General features: G+C 41.7%; 1 protein-coding gene across 1 annotated transcript in view; it reads left to right on the top strand.

Moving 5' to 3' along the window:
• Window positions 1-3,119: 3,119 nt before the first annotated feature.
• The window catches only part of NAPG (NSF attachment protein gamma), a 25,621-nt gene continuing 12,571 nt past the window's right edge, over window positions 3,120-16,169 (top strand). Inside the window, exons 1-5 of the mRNA XM_025365051.1 lie at window positions 3,120-3,421; window positions 7,736-7,803; window positions 9,957-10,041; window positions 10,779-10,796; window positions 11,710-11,740. Coding sequence (XP_025220836.1) covers window positions 3,366-3,421; window positions 7,736-7,803; window positions 9,957-10,041; window positions 10,779-10,796; window positions 11,710-11,740 — 258 coding nt within the window. The 5' untranslated portion in view covers window positions 3,120-3,365. The remainder of the gene's footprint in view (window positions 3,422-7,735; window positions 7,804-9,956; window positions 10,042-10,778; window positions 10,797-11,709; window positions 11,741-16,169) is intronic.

The following is a 16,169-nucleotide window of genomic DNA, read 5'->3' as shown; positions in this document are numbered from 1 at the left end:
AATTACGTTTATGGGTCACCAAGGCTTGAGTTACACTATCGAATCTAGCTTGGAAAACTACATGTCTTAGTCTATCATCATTTGGTCCATGCTTTGCATTCTCAGCTCTTCTAAGCGGGCTTCTCAGTTTAAATTCCCCTTGCTCAACTCCCACTTCAATTTTATCGTAGGAAGAGAAGGGGGGGGGGAAGAAAATGGGGACATTTGTATCACACCTTTACTGTGCCCATTCTCCCTCTTCTTCTCCCCTTTACTGTGAATGCAGGTTAGCACACACTTATCACGGCTTCCTTGGTCAAGGGTTCTTTGAAACATAGAACCCTTGAACACCATTGGCTATTGACATAGCTCCAGTGACTGGAGGAACACCAGGGTTCTTGGTCTCATGCTGATAGGATTAACAACACGGACACGTGGAGTAGTTTTAAGGAGCAAAAAGTTTAACAGGCAAGAAAGAAGGAAGGAAGAAGAAAACAGCTCCTCCATACGGAGACAGAGATAGGGAGGATTCAAACAAAGAGAAAACTCAGTGTGCAGTGGAAAAGTGGTTGCTTATATTGGGATCCTGGAGGAGGCGGTGTCTGGTTTGCATAGGGTGCAGGAGATTGGTTTGACCAGGTGTGTCATTTACACAGCTCTCGAAAAACCTGGCCCTCCCACCTTAGCCCTTTAATATGCAAATGTGGGTCACCGTTATGTTTTGAACACATGGTGTTATCTGGAGGTGGCCACAACACCTGCTACACCTGATGACAAGGAAGAGATGACGGGAATTGCCATGTTGAGTGAACCCAGTTTCTAATGGCTTACATTTGCATATCAAAGCTTGCGGGACTGGCCCTTCAAGCTGCCTTTTCTGTTAGAACAGAAATGGTTCAGGGGTTATTTCTTATAACAGGAAAATTTCCACTGAGAACTTTTACCCTTACCACGTGCCTAAAAAGTATTTCTTAATAACTGCTATGTCACTATCATGCGTTTTTTTTCCCCCATTCTTTCTTTGTTGATGCCAAAATAAAACTAAGTTAAATATTGTATCCTCTCATAGATCACGAATGCAATGAGGGCAGGCATTGTCTCTTGCTCGACAATTGGGTCCTAGGTGTGTAGGCTTAATGTCTTGTGCAGAGTGGGCATTCAGTAAATAATAATTCAATAATGAATGAATAAATAAGGGAGAATGTGGACGAGGCTATAGGCTTTTGGTGTAGATCCTTTAGAAAACTTTCTGGGCACTTTCAATGGTTTTAGAGGGTGATGGCATTGGGTGGTTAATAAATCTAAATTCACTTGAAAACATAAGGCTTTCCACTGGTAACAGTCCTTTTACATTTAATCAGTCATCCCAAAGTTGTGGCGAATTGGAAGTCATGGCCACAGTATTTTACACTCCTCTATTTTCCTACCTCTTTAATCTGAACTTGCCTTATGACTTGTTTTCATCAATCAATTGTGGCAGAAGTAATGTGCAGTGGGCATCCAGGCCTTACGAAACCTGAAGCTTCCACGTTCACTCTCTTGAAATTCTGCTGCCTTCCTATAAGGAAGCTCAGGCTAGACAACCAAATGAAGAGGGGACTTGTGTGTGGGTACTAAATGAGAAAGTGAGGATAGACAGAGAAAAAGCCCAAAGCCAGTTCCCCCGTTGTCACGAGAGAAAAGGCAAAATACTGATTGGCAATAGATTGTGTGGTGAGGCCAAAGGCAAGAGCTCTTCAAATTGTTATTTTCTATTCGACGAGAAGTGAGAGTTGGCAGGCAAGCAGCGATTGTGTAGGAGTTTTGAGAAGGAAGGTGTGAACAGCCCTCCAAAGAGTGGGTGAGTGATTTGACCACGGAAATGTGGGAGCGTTGCTCAGCAGCACCAAAGGTCGGCTTGATGTTTATGATCATTAAAATGAGTCATGTTAGCATGCTCGTTTGTTTTTTCCAGTCAAATTCACTTGCTCAAGAGGAGTTCCAGAGTAGGTGGAGAGTTGGGGTTTTTCCTGGCTGGGAGAAAGGAGGGAGAGGGAGCCAAGGCCCTTGAGAGTACATGCACTAAAATGATGGGACCTGAATTTATGCTGGGAAAAGAGGGAAGTGTAAGAGCAGAGGGATAGGGAAAGGTGAGGAATCTGATGAAGGTAAGTAATCACTGGCACTAAGAGGTATGAGCTGGAATGGAAAGGGAATGTAAAGTGAGCTGCTTGAAACTGACACTACGGAGGGCACACAGTTATGAGTAAAGTCAATGGTGTGATACCAGGAATGTGTGGCTGCGCTGCTGTGGGAAAGATCACAGGAGATTGGAAGCTGAGAGGCTGTATAGGCATTGCAGGAATCATCCATGTGGATATTGAAATCACCATGAATTATGAATGGAGCCAACTGTATTACTGGTTACTATTTTTACCAGACCACTGTACGCGACTTTAGATCCCTCAACTTCCCGTTTAGAGCACTTATCGCGGCTTGAAATATTAGAGCGATTATTTGCGCCGGGCACGGATTATTGGACAGTAATCAGGGCTTACAAGTCTGTTTCGTTTCTTTTTTTTTTTTTTTTTTGAGACAGAGTCTCGCGCTGTGTCACCCAGGCTGGAGTGCAGTGGCGCGATCTCGGCTCACTGCAAGCTCCGCCTCTCAGGTTCAGGCCATTCTCCTGCCTCAGCCTCCGAGTAGCTGGGACTACAGGCGCCCGCCACCACGCCCGGCTAGTTTTTTGTATTTTTAGTAGAGACGGGGTTTCACCATGTTAGCCAGGATGGTCTCGATCTCCTGACCTCGTGATCCACCCGCCTCGGCCTCCCAAAGTGCTGGGATTACAGGCTTGAGCCACCGCGCCCGGCCATCGTTTCTTGACTGACATACGATTAATACCCAAAAGGCAGGATGGATAGATAGATGAATACTATTCTATCTGTGATACAGAGAAACTTCAGATATAATAAATTATAAGGCCAATTAACCCTACAAACAGGATCCACAGTTTCACATCAATGAAAAAGCAAGACTTCAAGAGGGCAGGAGTTTTTGTCTGCCGATTTTCCCGCGTCTAGCACAGTGCCTGGCACATATTAAGTGCCCTGAAATACTGAATGAAATACACCTCAGCAGTATCTCACCGCGCCTGCGCTAGATGCCCTGGGTGGGGACAGCCTTGACGCGCTGCGCCTGCGCGATGTCTCTTTGCGGGGCGCCCCTGTCGGTTCCCAGCCCCGCTTCGCCGCAGAGGCTTGGGCCCTCCGGCCCTCCGTAACCGCTCGACTGTCGCGCTGCACCAGCTTCCTCCTCGGCGTTCCCACGCCTATTTGGGCGGATTCTTGGCGCCCGAGGAAGAGGTAGGGGCACAGTCTTTCCACGTCAGAGACCTGACTGTGGAGATGGCGGCCCAGAAGATAAACGAGGGGCTGGAACACCTCGCCAAAGCAGAGAAATAGTGAGTGAGAACCTTCCATGGGCCTGTGTGTGGACGCCGGGTCCGTCTCTCACTGGCGCGGCCTTAGCACCCGGCGGGGCGGGAGGGAGGGGTCAGGGGATAAGGGGACCCGGCGCGCTGGTACCTGCGGGGCTGCAGGGGCTCGGTGTCCCCTGGGTCGCACTCCCGGGGTGGAGCTCCCGGGATCGGGCTGGAGTCAGGTCCGTTGCGCCTCGGGCAGCGCCGTGGGTCCGCCCCGCCGGAAGTCCGCTCCCCGTGGCTGGTGTGGGCGGGGACCCGGCGCGGTGCTGCCGGGCTGGTAGGTAAAGGGGGCTTCTTTACTTGTGCGCTGTGCTTCTGAAGACTCCTTGTGATCGGGGCTGTCCGTGCGTCCGAGGCTCGTTAGCAACATCCCTGGCCTCCACCTGCTGGGTGCCGGTCGCACCTCCTCCCCGTTTGTGGCAACCCAAAATGTCCTCTGGGGAACAACATCGCCCTGTTGAGAACCACTGCCCTTGAAAAGCTCCTTGTGTGGAGGGGACCATAGGTTTACCCCAAAAACTCCGCGGTGAACCTTTGTCATCTGGCAGTTTACTTTTCCTGTGGGCAGGGACTGTCCTTCGTTCGTCCTTTGCTGTGTATGTCCTTCCACCTCTGGTACAGTACGTAGTAGGCACCCAGCAAATGTTTGTGGGACTGAACTGATTCTCCTTAATTCATCCTTTGGGCAGCCTCTTCCCCCCCGTTTCGTTACTCCAGCGCATTTTTATCTGTCAGTTACAGTTAATAGAAAGCCAGCATCGTGCTTTGTGGTGGGTGCTTCACATACATCATTTCATAAGCTGAGATCTTTACGATAACTTTCCAAATAGAGATAATAAGTTTTCGTAAGAGGAAATGAGACTTGGGGAAGCCTCATAACGACTTGTCCCAGACTGCACAGGTGAAAGATGGCAGAGCCAATTTTCAAACAGTGGAAAAACTCAGGCTATCACATGACTTGAGGCAGTCAGTGTGTAAGGTACCGGGGCTCTCCTGGTGCAAGAGGTTCCCACAACAATCTGACTTTCTAGTGGAAGCAAACGCAAAATTTGTAGTAAGAGTAGTGTGTAGAATAGGGACCACAAAAAAAGCTGTATTAACTGTGCATAGGTAACCCAGAGGGAGAAGTTTATTCTTCATGAGAAAATTTGAGGAAGAGATGATTTGTGAGCAGGGCCTGAAAAATACAGAACGTTTTAGACAGAGGGGGAATCTTGTGAAAGAGATTCTGTGCGTAAACTGTAGTATGTATTATACACGGGCCTGAAAATGTGCTCTGGGAACAGTGAATGTAGTGTAGTCACAGTGCTAGAGGACGAGCTGGAGTGAAGAAGAGTTGGGGCCAGACTGTGAAGGGACGGCTTCTCAGATGGCTGTTGTAGGCATCTAACCAGAGAACCCGGTTAGATTTGCTTTTGGTGAAAAAAATATGGCAGCAGGCTGGGCGCGGTGGCTCACGCCTGTAGTCCCAGCGCTTTGGGAGGCTGAGGTGGGCGGATCACTTGAGGTCAGGAGTTTAAGACCAGCCTGGCCAACATGGCGAAACCCTGTCTCTACTAAAAATACAAAAATTAGCCAGGTGTGGTGGCGCACACCTGTAATCCCAATTGCTCAGGAAGCTGAGGCAGGAGAATCGCTTGAGCCCCAGAGGCGGAGGTTGCTGTGAGCAGAGATGGTGCCACTGCACTCCAGCCTGGGAGACAGAACAAGACTCTGTCTCAAAAATAAAAAATAAAAAGAAAAAGAAAAACGTGGCAGCAGTGTGGAGAATGAACTTTGACATATTCAGTAAACAAACATTTACAAATTGTCTCTGTGTACTTGTACCAGCCACTGAGGATACTGGAGTAACCAAAAGTGGCCCCTTCTTCAAGAGCTTAGAATTCAGACAGGCAGACAAGTGAACAGAGGACTAAAAAGAAGATATTCAGTGCTAGAAGTATTCAGTGTAGTATGGTGGAGATATGAAGCAAGGAAAAGGTAATATGCTCCAGGTGTGGGGAATGGAAGAGGGGGAATGGTGACTGTCCCATGAAGGTAGTGCCAGACATGTTAGTGGGTTGTTGACTTCAGGGGAGAGGTGGTGATGGCCTGGATTCAAGTACAATACAGGGGTAGGATTGGGTGACATTTGTCAATATGTAGTTGACATGCTTTAATGACCTGCCTACATATAGAGATGAAGGGTTAACTCCTAAGTTTCTAAGTTGGGAGTTGAGTGGGAGAGGCCTTCAGCCAAGATAGGGGATAGGGGTTAATGGATGTGCTTGGTGAGTAGGTCTGGGGCAGGGAGGTGTGGGGTTCAGGCTTGAAGTGTTAGTTTGAAATGCTGCTAGACAGTTACTCGGTTGGTGGTAGGAAAAATGGGCCAGGAGCTTAGGACATATTTGATTTTTCTCCATTTTCTAATGATGATATAGTTCAGTGTTGCTGAGTCATTTTGTAAATTGATCCCCCCCACCCCCACAGATGGTAATTTTGCTGTTTTCTTTTTTTCTGTGGAAATTGATCAATTTCCTTATTGATTCTTTGGAGAAAAAGAGTCAAAAGGACTAACAGGTATAGCTGATAAACCTAAATTAGCTATACATCTTTCTTCCTTATTAGTGGTATTCATGTGACTTGGGATGGTTTGCCCAGTTTCAAACTCTCTGGGTCTTTCCGTGTATAGCTCCTTCGGTGACTGAATGATTGTATCTTGGTTTTAGTGGGATTAAAACAATTATGTTAATATACAGAATGTAATGTTTGTTTTGGGATAGAAACAGAGGGTTATCATTTTGCATATTGCATATTTCCTCAATTTTGTGGATTACAGTAGACACACCACAATTTAAGGATATTATTTTTCTGAGCAGTGAAATTCTTGGTAAGCTTGAAAAATTGCTTATGTTAATTTGAATTTTGTAACACTATATACACAAACAAGTTTTAGATGCTAAGTGTGTTAAATAAATTTAATTGGCAAAAAATGTTACTGTAGCTGGCTGGGCGCAGCGGCTCATGCCGGTAATTCTAGCTCTTTGGGAGGACGGGGTGGGCGGATCACTTGAGGCCAGGAGTTCGAGACCACCTGGCCAACATGGCGAAACCTCTTCTCTGCTAAAAATACAAAAATTAGCTGAGTGTGGTGGTGCAAGCCTGTAATCCCAGCTGCTCAGGAGGCTGAGGCATTAGAGTCATTTGAACCTGAGAGGCGGAAGTTGCAGTGAGCCGAGATACCACCACTGCACTCCAGCCTGGGCGACAGAGCGAGACCCTATCTCAAGAAAAAAAAAAAAAGCTACGACTTTTTGGTAGTTCACATGGCTGTCACACAATGAAGGCTGTACTTCTGAGGGCTCCTACGGATTCCCCATCTTCCAGTTAAGATACTGGCCTGATTCGTTTGAAGCAAGCCGTGTTCTGTGCAAGCAGGCCTTCACTAATTGAATGAAATTTAGAATTTAAGATGGCTTGGGCAATTTTTATGCACACCCAAATTTGACAGTTACTGAATTAGTTTAAGTCTGAAATTATTTTAAAATAAGAAAAAAATAAAATATTGAGGAAAAGGCAAGTAAGACAAGAATTCAAAATTGATGGTTCTTTGATTTGGCATCCGAGAAGCCAGTAGGGATCCTGGAAGGCAGTTTCTCTTGGCTTTTGTAATATCCTTCCCTTTCTGATTATCATTCTTGTTTATGGGTGGCGAGTTTTTGCTTTTTTAATTTTTTAATTTTTAATTTTTTGCCTACTTCCTCTGTTATTCCACTGAATGATTATATTCCTTAGTCTTTGTGTTCTCTCTCTGCAGTCTTGCTAGGAGATCTGGTCTCATCTGTGCTCTTGACGTGCTTATGATACCTCCATTTATGTCTGTAGCCTCTTGTCTGTGCATCAGTTTCATGAGTCCCTCTGCTGTCAACACTGTGCTTCAGAGGTTCTGAAGCTTTAATGCACCTTTGGGCTCGTGAAACCTCAGAGGTGCCGTAGGCTTGGGATGGGGTCAACAATTTATGTTTTTAGTAAGTTCCCAGGCAGTGCTGATGGTGCTGGTCTGGGGACCATGAATTGAGAACCTGTAGGAGGAAACCACATACCTGTGACAGTGCGAGGGAAAGAGGTGAGGTCGTGTTTGTTAGGCATAAGTTTGGGTGGAGGCAGGTGACGCGGAAAGTTTATGCCTGGTGGCTCCTCCTTTATTTTCTTTTTTCTTTTTTTTTTTAAGACCTAGAAGATCATTACAAGCAGAGATCTGACTTATAAATGTAGTTGGTAACTTCTGTTAACTGTGTCTTTCTTTCATTCTAGCCTGAAAACTGGTTTTTTAAAATGGAAGCCAGATTATGACAGTGCCGCTTCTGAATATGGAAAAGCAGGTATTTTTGACTGTAGTCCAGTTGCTCCAGCATGTAATCTTAAAATAGTCCGATAACTTCATTTCACCATAATATGTATATGCTTTCTACAAGGCTTTAATAGTTAAAAAACAAAAGTTTTTTTCCACTTGTTGTTTTCAGATGTGTTGAGAGCTGAGTCAGAGTTCCCGGTACCTGCTGTCTGTGACAGCAGCGATGGGGCGGGGTTGGTGATACACGGCAGTGGGTTTTTAGTGTTGCTTATGTATTCGTCAACTCCAGTTGTTTGAATACTGTATCCATGAGTTTTGCCATATTTCTCTATACTTTCTATTGAATAAGGAGTTTGTTAAATTTTTTGTTAACTTAGCCTCATCTTAAGCAGATCTGCAAATCATATGTTTGCTTGGTCCTTATGTCTTTTATGAACGTCACATTGAATGTGTCTGTTGAGTGTTCGTGAAGTGTTAAGCTATATACATATTTTAATCAGTTTATATAAGATATAAACAATGTAAAATATGCAACAGAAAGGGAATTTACTAAAAATTTAGCATTCTGAATTATAGAGTGATAGCTTTCAGCATATCTGTGGTAATTTGGAGTATAAATAAAATATAACAAAATTTTGAGTACCTTGAACACGTTTTCAGTTGTATTTCAGCGATAGCCCTGATCACACGTGTTAGCCCAGCACAGAGAACATCTAGGGCAAGTGCTTTTGGTTAAACAGCAAATGCGTCTTCAGTGCTTTTATTTAAATCAGAGTAAGTTCTCTTTTTTGGCATCAGGCAATTGTTTATCTCTCATACTTTAAAATTATGGAAAGTTGAAACTCCGTATGAGTTTTATGGACCTACTTATGCAGGGCGGCTTCTGGAGCAGAAGGGAACAACATTTTGCAAGTGTCCTCTGTGAGGGAAATTTAACACAAATTTGTTTTCTGTCCCTCTGAGATCATGAACTACATTCAAAAATCAATGTTTTAGATGAGATTTTCCCACTGAAACATCCTGTGTTTATTTTCTTTAAGGGCTTATGGAAAATCTATTTAATCAGAATAAATTTTTTAAAAAGCAACATACGGAAAAGCAGGGAAGGGAATAGTTTCAGTATTTATTTTTCACATTTTATTAAAGAGAATTTTAAGAGTGTTTTTAACAAATAACGCTTTTTGTAAAGCATCATGCTTTTTGCTTCTTTGTAAGCAACCCTTGATAAGTTTTCCAAAATGTATAAGATCATATTTTATAAGCACTCCTGTTTTGCTTTGATGATTACACTTTTAAAACAGCTTGCAATATACTTTGGCTGTTTGAACAGTGAGATATCTTTTTCATAGATAGTAAACAGTATAAAAGATTTTTTTAAAAAACGCATTGTTAGACATTTAAAGATTGTGCCAAAAGGAAGGTTTATTATAAAAAACTGTTTAATGTGCTTTTTGGCCCTCAGTTTCTATATAATTGAATGACCTATACCTAAAATACTGTTTTTATTATTAAAGGTACAACTGGTGAAGTAAGGTGCTGTCTTTTGTGACTTAAAAATCTGCCTGTCCCTGGGGAGCATTAGGGAGTGTTGGTGTTAGAAAGACTTCTTGATTTTGAGTGGAAGTAACACTGATTTGTTGCCAGTAGTCGACAATTAAAAAAGAAAAACTTGGCCGGGTGGGGTGGCTCACGCCTGTAATCCCAGCACTTTGGGAGGCCGAGGCGGGCGGATCACAAGGTCAGGAGATCGAGACCACAGTGAAACCCCGTCTCTACTAAAAATACAAAAAATTAGCCGGGCGCGGTGGTGGGCGCCTGTAGTCCCAGCTACTCAGGAGGCTGAGGCAGGAGAATGGCGTGAACCCGGGAGGCGGAGCTTGCAGTGAGCCGAGATCGCGCCACTGCACTCCAGCCTGGGCGACAGCGCGAGACTCCGTCTCAAAAAAAAAAAAAGAAAAAAAAAAAAAAGAAAAACTTTTAAAAATGCTCCTAAGTTACTGATAATTGGAAAAGTTGTAAGGAAATTTCTTTAGAAAAAAGTAGTATTTTATAGTTTAGGAAACTTCTTGAGTATTTGAAATAAGTATGTTTGTAATACTTCATATAAAATGCAGATTTCAGTAATGATTTATTTGAGGTTTTTAGTGATGGAAATAGAGAGGTTTTTTTTTTCTATTTCAGCTGTTGCTTTTAAAAATGCCAAACAGTTTGAGCAAGCAAAAGACGCCTGCCTGAGGGAAGCTGTTGCCCATGAAAATAATAGGGCGTATCTTTTTCAACTGTTAAAAAGAAATTAAACTGTTAGATGATTTTGACAAACTGTTTTCTCTTGCTGTAAATTTGCTTTACTACCTGTGAAGTAAAATGTTTTTAAGTTAGAAAATTATTAGAAAAATTCTGTATTTTTAAACTCTGAAGGAGTGTTTATAGTGAAATTTGATCATAAGGTCCACACTGGTTCGCGGAGCTACATTTGAGAACTTATTTTCTATTGTTTGTGGTTTTACTTGATGATGGTTTTACTTGGGATGAAGTAAGGGAAATCTATAGACATGTGCTGAAGAATGAAGAGTAGCACGGGTATTGAAAACGCATGAGCTACTATATCAGTTTTTTTTTAATACAGTTTTCCTTAGGTATTTGAAATAAAAATTATAAGTAGTTTATAACAGTATATTTTCCTGAAGTATTTGAAAACTTATCGATAAAAAATGTTTCTCTTACTTGCAAACTGTAGTCATAATAACTTTGCACTTCGGTAAAACTTCAGATTATTGCATAATAGAAATAGTTTAAAACCTGTGCAGTGTTTTGGGGAATTATGAAGTTTTAAACGATATCGACAGGCATTGAATTATTTCTTTTTTACCTGTTTGTAGGATTTGTCTTTTGGAACCAACTGGGTCAGTGATTTAGTTAACTGTCTTTAAATACTAGATCTGTAGAACCTATTGGGTTTTTTTTTCTTTTTTCCTTAACTTTGACTTCGTTGCTTCCATTCAGTCTTTTTCATGCTGCCAAGTAAGTATTCTTCATGTGTTCATGTATTTGCAAATTACATTTTAATGTCATTGTTTTTCTGTAGGTTGGTAATTTTTTCCCAAATTATAAATTTTGTATTGATTTAAATAATCATTTCTCTTTGTTTCAGTTTTTACCTCAACGTTAAAAACTAAGTCACTCCTAACTCTAAGATGTAAAGAGTTTAAATTAAATTTGCCATAATATATTATTAGGAGCATTTTGTTCAGTAGCCTATGGGAAAAAAAATAAGTTAGAATCTCTGTTTTTCTCTGTTTGGTAGTTAATAGTGCCTGTGGAAATGAGGCAGGAAGCTTTCTCCTGCCTTGTGGAGAGTAGTTATTTGTTGGCCAAGGCGGGCAGATCACTTGAGGTCAGAAGTTCAAGACCAGCCTGGCCAACTTGGTGAAACCCTGTCTCTACTAAAAATACAAAAAATTCGCTGGATGTGGTGGCACATGCCTGTAATCTCAGCTACTGGGGAGGCTGAGGCAGGAGACTTCCTTGAAACTGGGAGACGGAGGTTGCAGTGAGGTGGGATCATGCCTCTGCACTCCAGCCTGGGAGATACAGCAAGACTCCATTCCCCCCGCCGGCCCCAAAAACAAAAACAAAAAAACTTAGATTTAGGTTTGCCAGATGGAAATTAATTTAACCTTACTGAGCCTTACTTAATTTTGCATCTGCAAAATAAAATCTCTTTAACTCAAACGTCTGATGTTCTAAGCCATTATTCCCCATGAAAAAAGAATAAAAAATTATATTGTGTGGTAATACAAACCTGAAGTGATATGTTGTGCATGAGCCCATTTTAATTGAAGTCACTTTCCTTATCAGCAGTTCCTCACTAGAAAGTTTCTTATACCCCTCATTTCATTAAGATCTCATCAGAGAAATTATATTCTCTTTGCAGAGCTTATGAGCAAGCTGGAATGATGTTGAAGGTCAGTAATGTTATGTCACAATTGTTGTGTAGGTAAAATGAATTAACTACAAAGTGTTAAACAAGAATTTATGTTGGAGTTGAAAAGCTTCCTTACCATAAGGCAAGAGGTGCTAAGTGTAAGGTTTATGTCCATTGTAACATTAATTGGACCCATAGAATACATTCTGTACATCTTAAGGAGTGTTAAAAGTGAAATATAAGAGAGAATGTATCAGAGGGAACTGGGAACAGTAGCGTGTTAAGCTCTATAACCAGGATAGATGTGTATTGCTATAAAAAGAGCTTTATGGAAACTTTCTCTACTTTTGAGAAGGACATCTGAATGTAGTAAACTTTTATAAACATTTAAAAAATTATCATACATGAATTATAGAAGACATTTTTACTTGTGTGAATAACGGTTGGCAGCAGAGACAACCACAGATTTAAGCTTTTGCTACTTTAATTCATTCTGCATGGAATATTCCGACCAATGTGCCTGTGCCACTGTTTGTACTTCTGCTCCTCAAAAGCAGGCTAGAAGTTAATGTCCTGCTGTGGTGAGACAGAACATACTACTTTATGATGCCGACTCTCAAAGTATGCCAGCTGGCAGTCGAAATAAAGTACTTGTCTTTCTTTTTTTAAAATGTTTCATCTAAAATGGTAAAAGCTACTTTCAAGTATTTATTATAAAGCTTTGTTTTTAAGAATCTTTACCTTAGTAAAGCTTTTGTTTTTAATTTCTATAACTTTTATAATGTGAACTTATTTTTTTCAGTGAACACATGCTCATTGTAGAACAACAAAAAATACCAAAAGGTTAAAGAATGTTAGTGATAGCTGTTAACATGCTTAATTTAAAAGATTTTATAGTCTTTGACCCAGGAATTTCAATTCTGTGAATCTGTCATTGAGAGAGAGAGAGAGAGCAAAGATTTATGCATCAGGATGTTTTTTGAAGAAATGGCAATTATCTAAATTTTGAATAATAGGAAAGTGAGGCTGGGTGTAGTGGCTCACACCTGTAATCCCAGCACTTTGGGAGGCCAAGGCAGGCGAATTACCTGAGGTCAGGAGTTCGACACCAGCCTAGCCAACATGGTGAAACCCTGTCTCTTCTAAAAATACATAAATTAGCTGGGTGGTGGTGGGCGCCTGTAATCCCAGCTACTCGGGAGGCTGAGGCAGGAGAATTGCTTAAAATCGGAAAGCGGAGGTTGCAGTGAGCCGAGATCGCATCACTGCACACCAGCCTGAGCAACAGAGGGAGACTATGTCTCAAAACAAATAATAATAATAATAATAATAATAATAATAGGAGAATGTTTAAATTATGATGCTTCTTTATGATAAACTGTTATATATCCATTGAAATGAAGCTTTTCTGGCCAAACATGCAACTGAATTGGTATGTGGTGATGCAAGTTAGGTTATTAACTGCAGTTTCTTTGCAACTAGAGTTTCTCTTACAGCCACAGCTGGGGATCTGCTCTGGCCTTCTTCTGTCTCATTTTCCACTGAGAACTAGGAAGCTCCCAGGTGACTGTTACAGTCTCAGTGTACTTTGTGCCTGTTATTAGGATACACTTAATTAAGAAACGCTCAAACACTCTAATTCTCACAGCCTCAGTTTATATTGCAACAGCTGTACTAAGACTTGAATCTTCATCAAAAGTTATTATTCAGGCATCATTTCCATTGCTTAATTATCTATTTAATTTGAGGGTTGGAAAGGCACTACTTTGAATGAAAGAAAATTAGTGGACAGGGAAACAGATGAAGGAAAATGCTTTCTGGCATTGTCTTATATGTAAATTAAATGCCTTTGGACAGTCTTGGGAGCACGCGACCCCTGCGCTACGTGGTCCGCAATTCTCTGGGCTAAAATTTCTACCAATATGTCATACAAACCCTCACATTTATTCACCAGCAAGGCTTGGGGAGTGCCATTTTGTAGACAGATGCGCAGGGAAGCCACAGAAACTTGTTGGATCAACCTTTGGTTCTGTAACTTGATGACTGCTGTGATTTCATATCCTGTTTGCTCTGCAGGCACACAGCCATTGAAAATAGGCATATTTATGGTGGAAGGTATAACTTTCAAGTAGGCAGCTCATCATTTTTTATGGAGAAGTATCAATATTGTGGTTGGACCTCTTATTCACAGCCTCACTTGATTTTATGCAAAAGCAGGAAGATGTAGTTGCTAATTTTTAAACAACAAATAGGACTTGGATGCCATTTATACTGCCTTCTTTTTTTTTTTTTTTTTTTTTTTTTTTTTTTTTTTTTTTTTTTTTTTTGAGACGGAGTCTTGCTCTGTCACCCAGGCTGGAGTGCAGTGGCCGGATCTCAGCTCACTGCAAGCTCCGCCTCCCGGGTTTATGCCATTCTCCTGTCTCAGCCTCCCAAGTAGCTGGGACTACAGGTGCCCGCCACCTCGCCCGGCTAGTTTTTTTTGTATTTTTTAGTAGAGACGGAGTTTCACCGTGTTAGCCAGGATGGTCTCGATCTCCTGACCTCGTGATCCGCCCGTCTCGGCCTCCCGAAGTGCTGGGATTACAGGCTTGAGCCACCGCGCCCGGCCTATACTGCCTTCTAATGTATTTTTTGCTCTACCTACTGGGTAAAACTCATGACGAATAGTTCCTGTGTGTTTTTTTGTTTTGTTTTGTTTTGTTTTGTTTTAATCCCCCTAAATGCTTTTATGTTGTAGATTCACAGTATAGATGTAATTAGTGGATAGGTAAATTTGGGGAGGAAATCCAGTTGACGCTTGATCAACCCAAGGGCTGGGATGCCAACCCCTTGTGCAGCTGAAAATCTCCATATAACTTTTTACTCCCCAAAAACTTTACTAATAGCCTGTTTTTGTCTTTTGAGACAGGGTCTTGCTCTGTTGCCCAGGCTGGCGTGCAGTGGCACAATTGTGGCTCACTGCAGCCTCAACCTCCTGGACTCAAGCGATCCTCCCACTTCAGCCTCCTGAGTAGTTGGGACTATAGGTGCATGCCACCATGCCCTGCTAATTTTTTAATCTTTTTGATAGAGACTGGTTCTCACTGTGTTGCCCAGGCTGGGCTCAAACTTCTGGGCTCAAGTGATACTTCTGCCTCAGCCTCCCAAAGTGCTGGGATTATAGGCGTGAGCCACTACTACTATTGACTGGAAGTTTTATCAATAATATAAACAGTACATATGTTGTGTGTTGTATGGAATATGTTTTAGACTGTATTCCTACAATAAAGTAAGCTAGAGAAAATATTAAGAAAATCATAAGGAAGAGAAAATATATTTTGTGTTCTTTAAGTGGAAGTAGAGCACCATAGGGCTCTTCATCCTCACCATTCTCTTCACGTTTGAGTGGGCTGAGGAGGAGGAAGCGGAGGGGTTGGTTTTGCTGTCTCAGGGGGCAGAGGAGCAAGACAGTCTGCATATAATTGGACCAGCACAGTTTAAATCTCTGTTGTTCAAGGTTCAGTTGTATTCTTTAAAAGCAGAAATGACCCTCAGGACTAATGTGCCTGAGAGAGATTTTGTTAGGTTTACCTCCCCTGTTCATTCAGATATTTTTCAGCAGATATTGTAGACTCAGATTCTTTCATTGACTTGGTTTTATAACAAAAAAAGTATTGTTTTTATTTTTTCACTGAGGTTTGGAGATGTATTCCCTTTTCATTCTGCTAGAGTGAGTGATAGCAGTCCTTGTTTCATACAGTATCTTTCAGTCTGTTTTATTGTTAGTTTCCATAGCTAAGTAATAAAGTTACGTTTTGGGGTTGGCGAAAATGAGACCAGTTTTGTTAGGGGTATCCGAATGAATTTGTCAACTTAGCAAGGGACTGAATAGGCAGATTTGTAAACTACCCATGAGATGTCAGTGTGGAGCCTACCTTAAGATACAGCAAGTCAACACTAAATAAGTTGCTTATGTAAACTTTATAACTAGCTTTTAAATAATGTTTTTTAAGTTTATTTTTAAAGTGTTTGATTTGGAGATTAATTAGACAGTAGGACTGCATGATCCTGAGATGTATAGATTAATAGTAAGATACAGAATTTATCAGTCATGGAAGAGGGTTGCAAACTCAGATGAACTCAGGGTATAGAGGAATAAGTGAAATGAGTGAGCCGCCAGGACGCGGAGGGCATTTGGAAGTGAAGAGCGGGGAGAAGTGCCAGGAGGTGCGTGCTCATCTGGCGGGACGGTGCTGCCCAGCCCCAGCTTGTTGCCATACAGGGATGCAAGCCTGCTCATGCCGTAGCTTTTGATACTGTTTTGAAGAAAGCCATAAAACAGAATTTTCATGAAAGTATCTAATTTAAAAATACTGCATGGATCAAGCAAAACACACTTGGAAGTGAGATAGAGTCGTTGGGCTGCCAGTTTGTGATCTTTGGCAGAGGTCTTTTTTTTTTTTTTTTTTTTTTTTTTTTTTTTTTTT

The sequence above is a fragment of the Theropithecus gelada genome, chromosome 18, assembly GCF_003255815.1.
Source record: "Theropithecus gelada isolate Dixy chromosome 18, Tgel_1.0, whole genome shotgun sequence".
NCBI classification, from domain to species: Eukaryota; Metazoa; Chordata; class Mammalia; order Primates; family Cercopithecidae; genus Theropithecus; species Theropithecus gelada.
The sequence above is the reverse complement of the archived record's forward strand: the minus strand, read 5'-3'. Positions and strand labels throughout refer to the sequence as shown.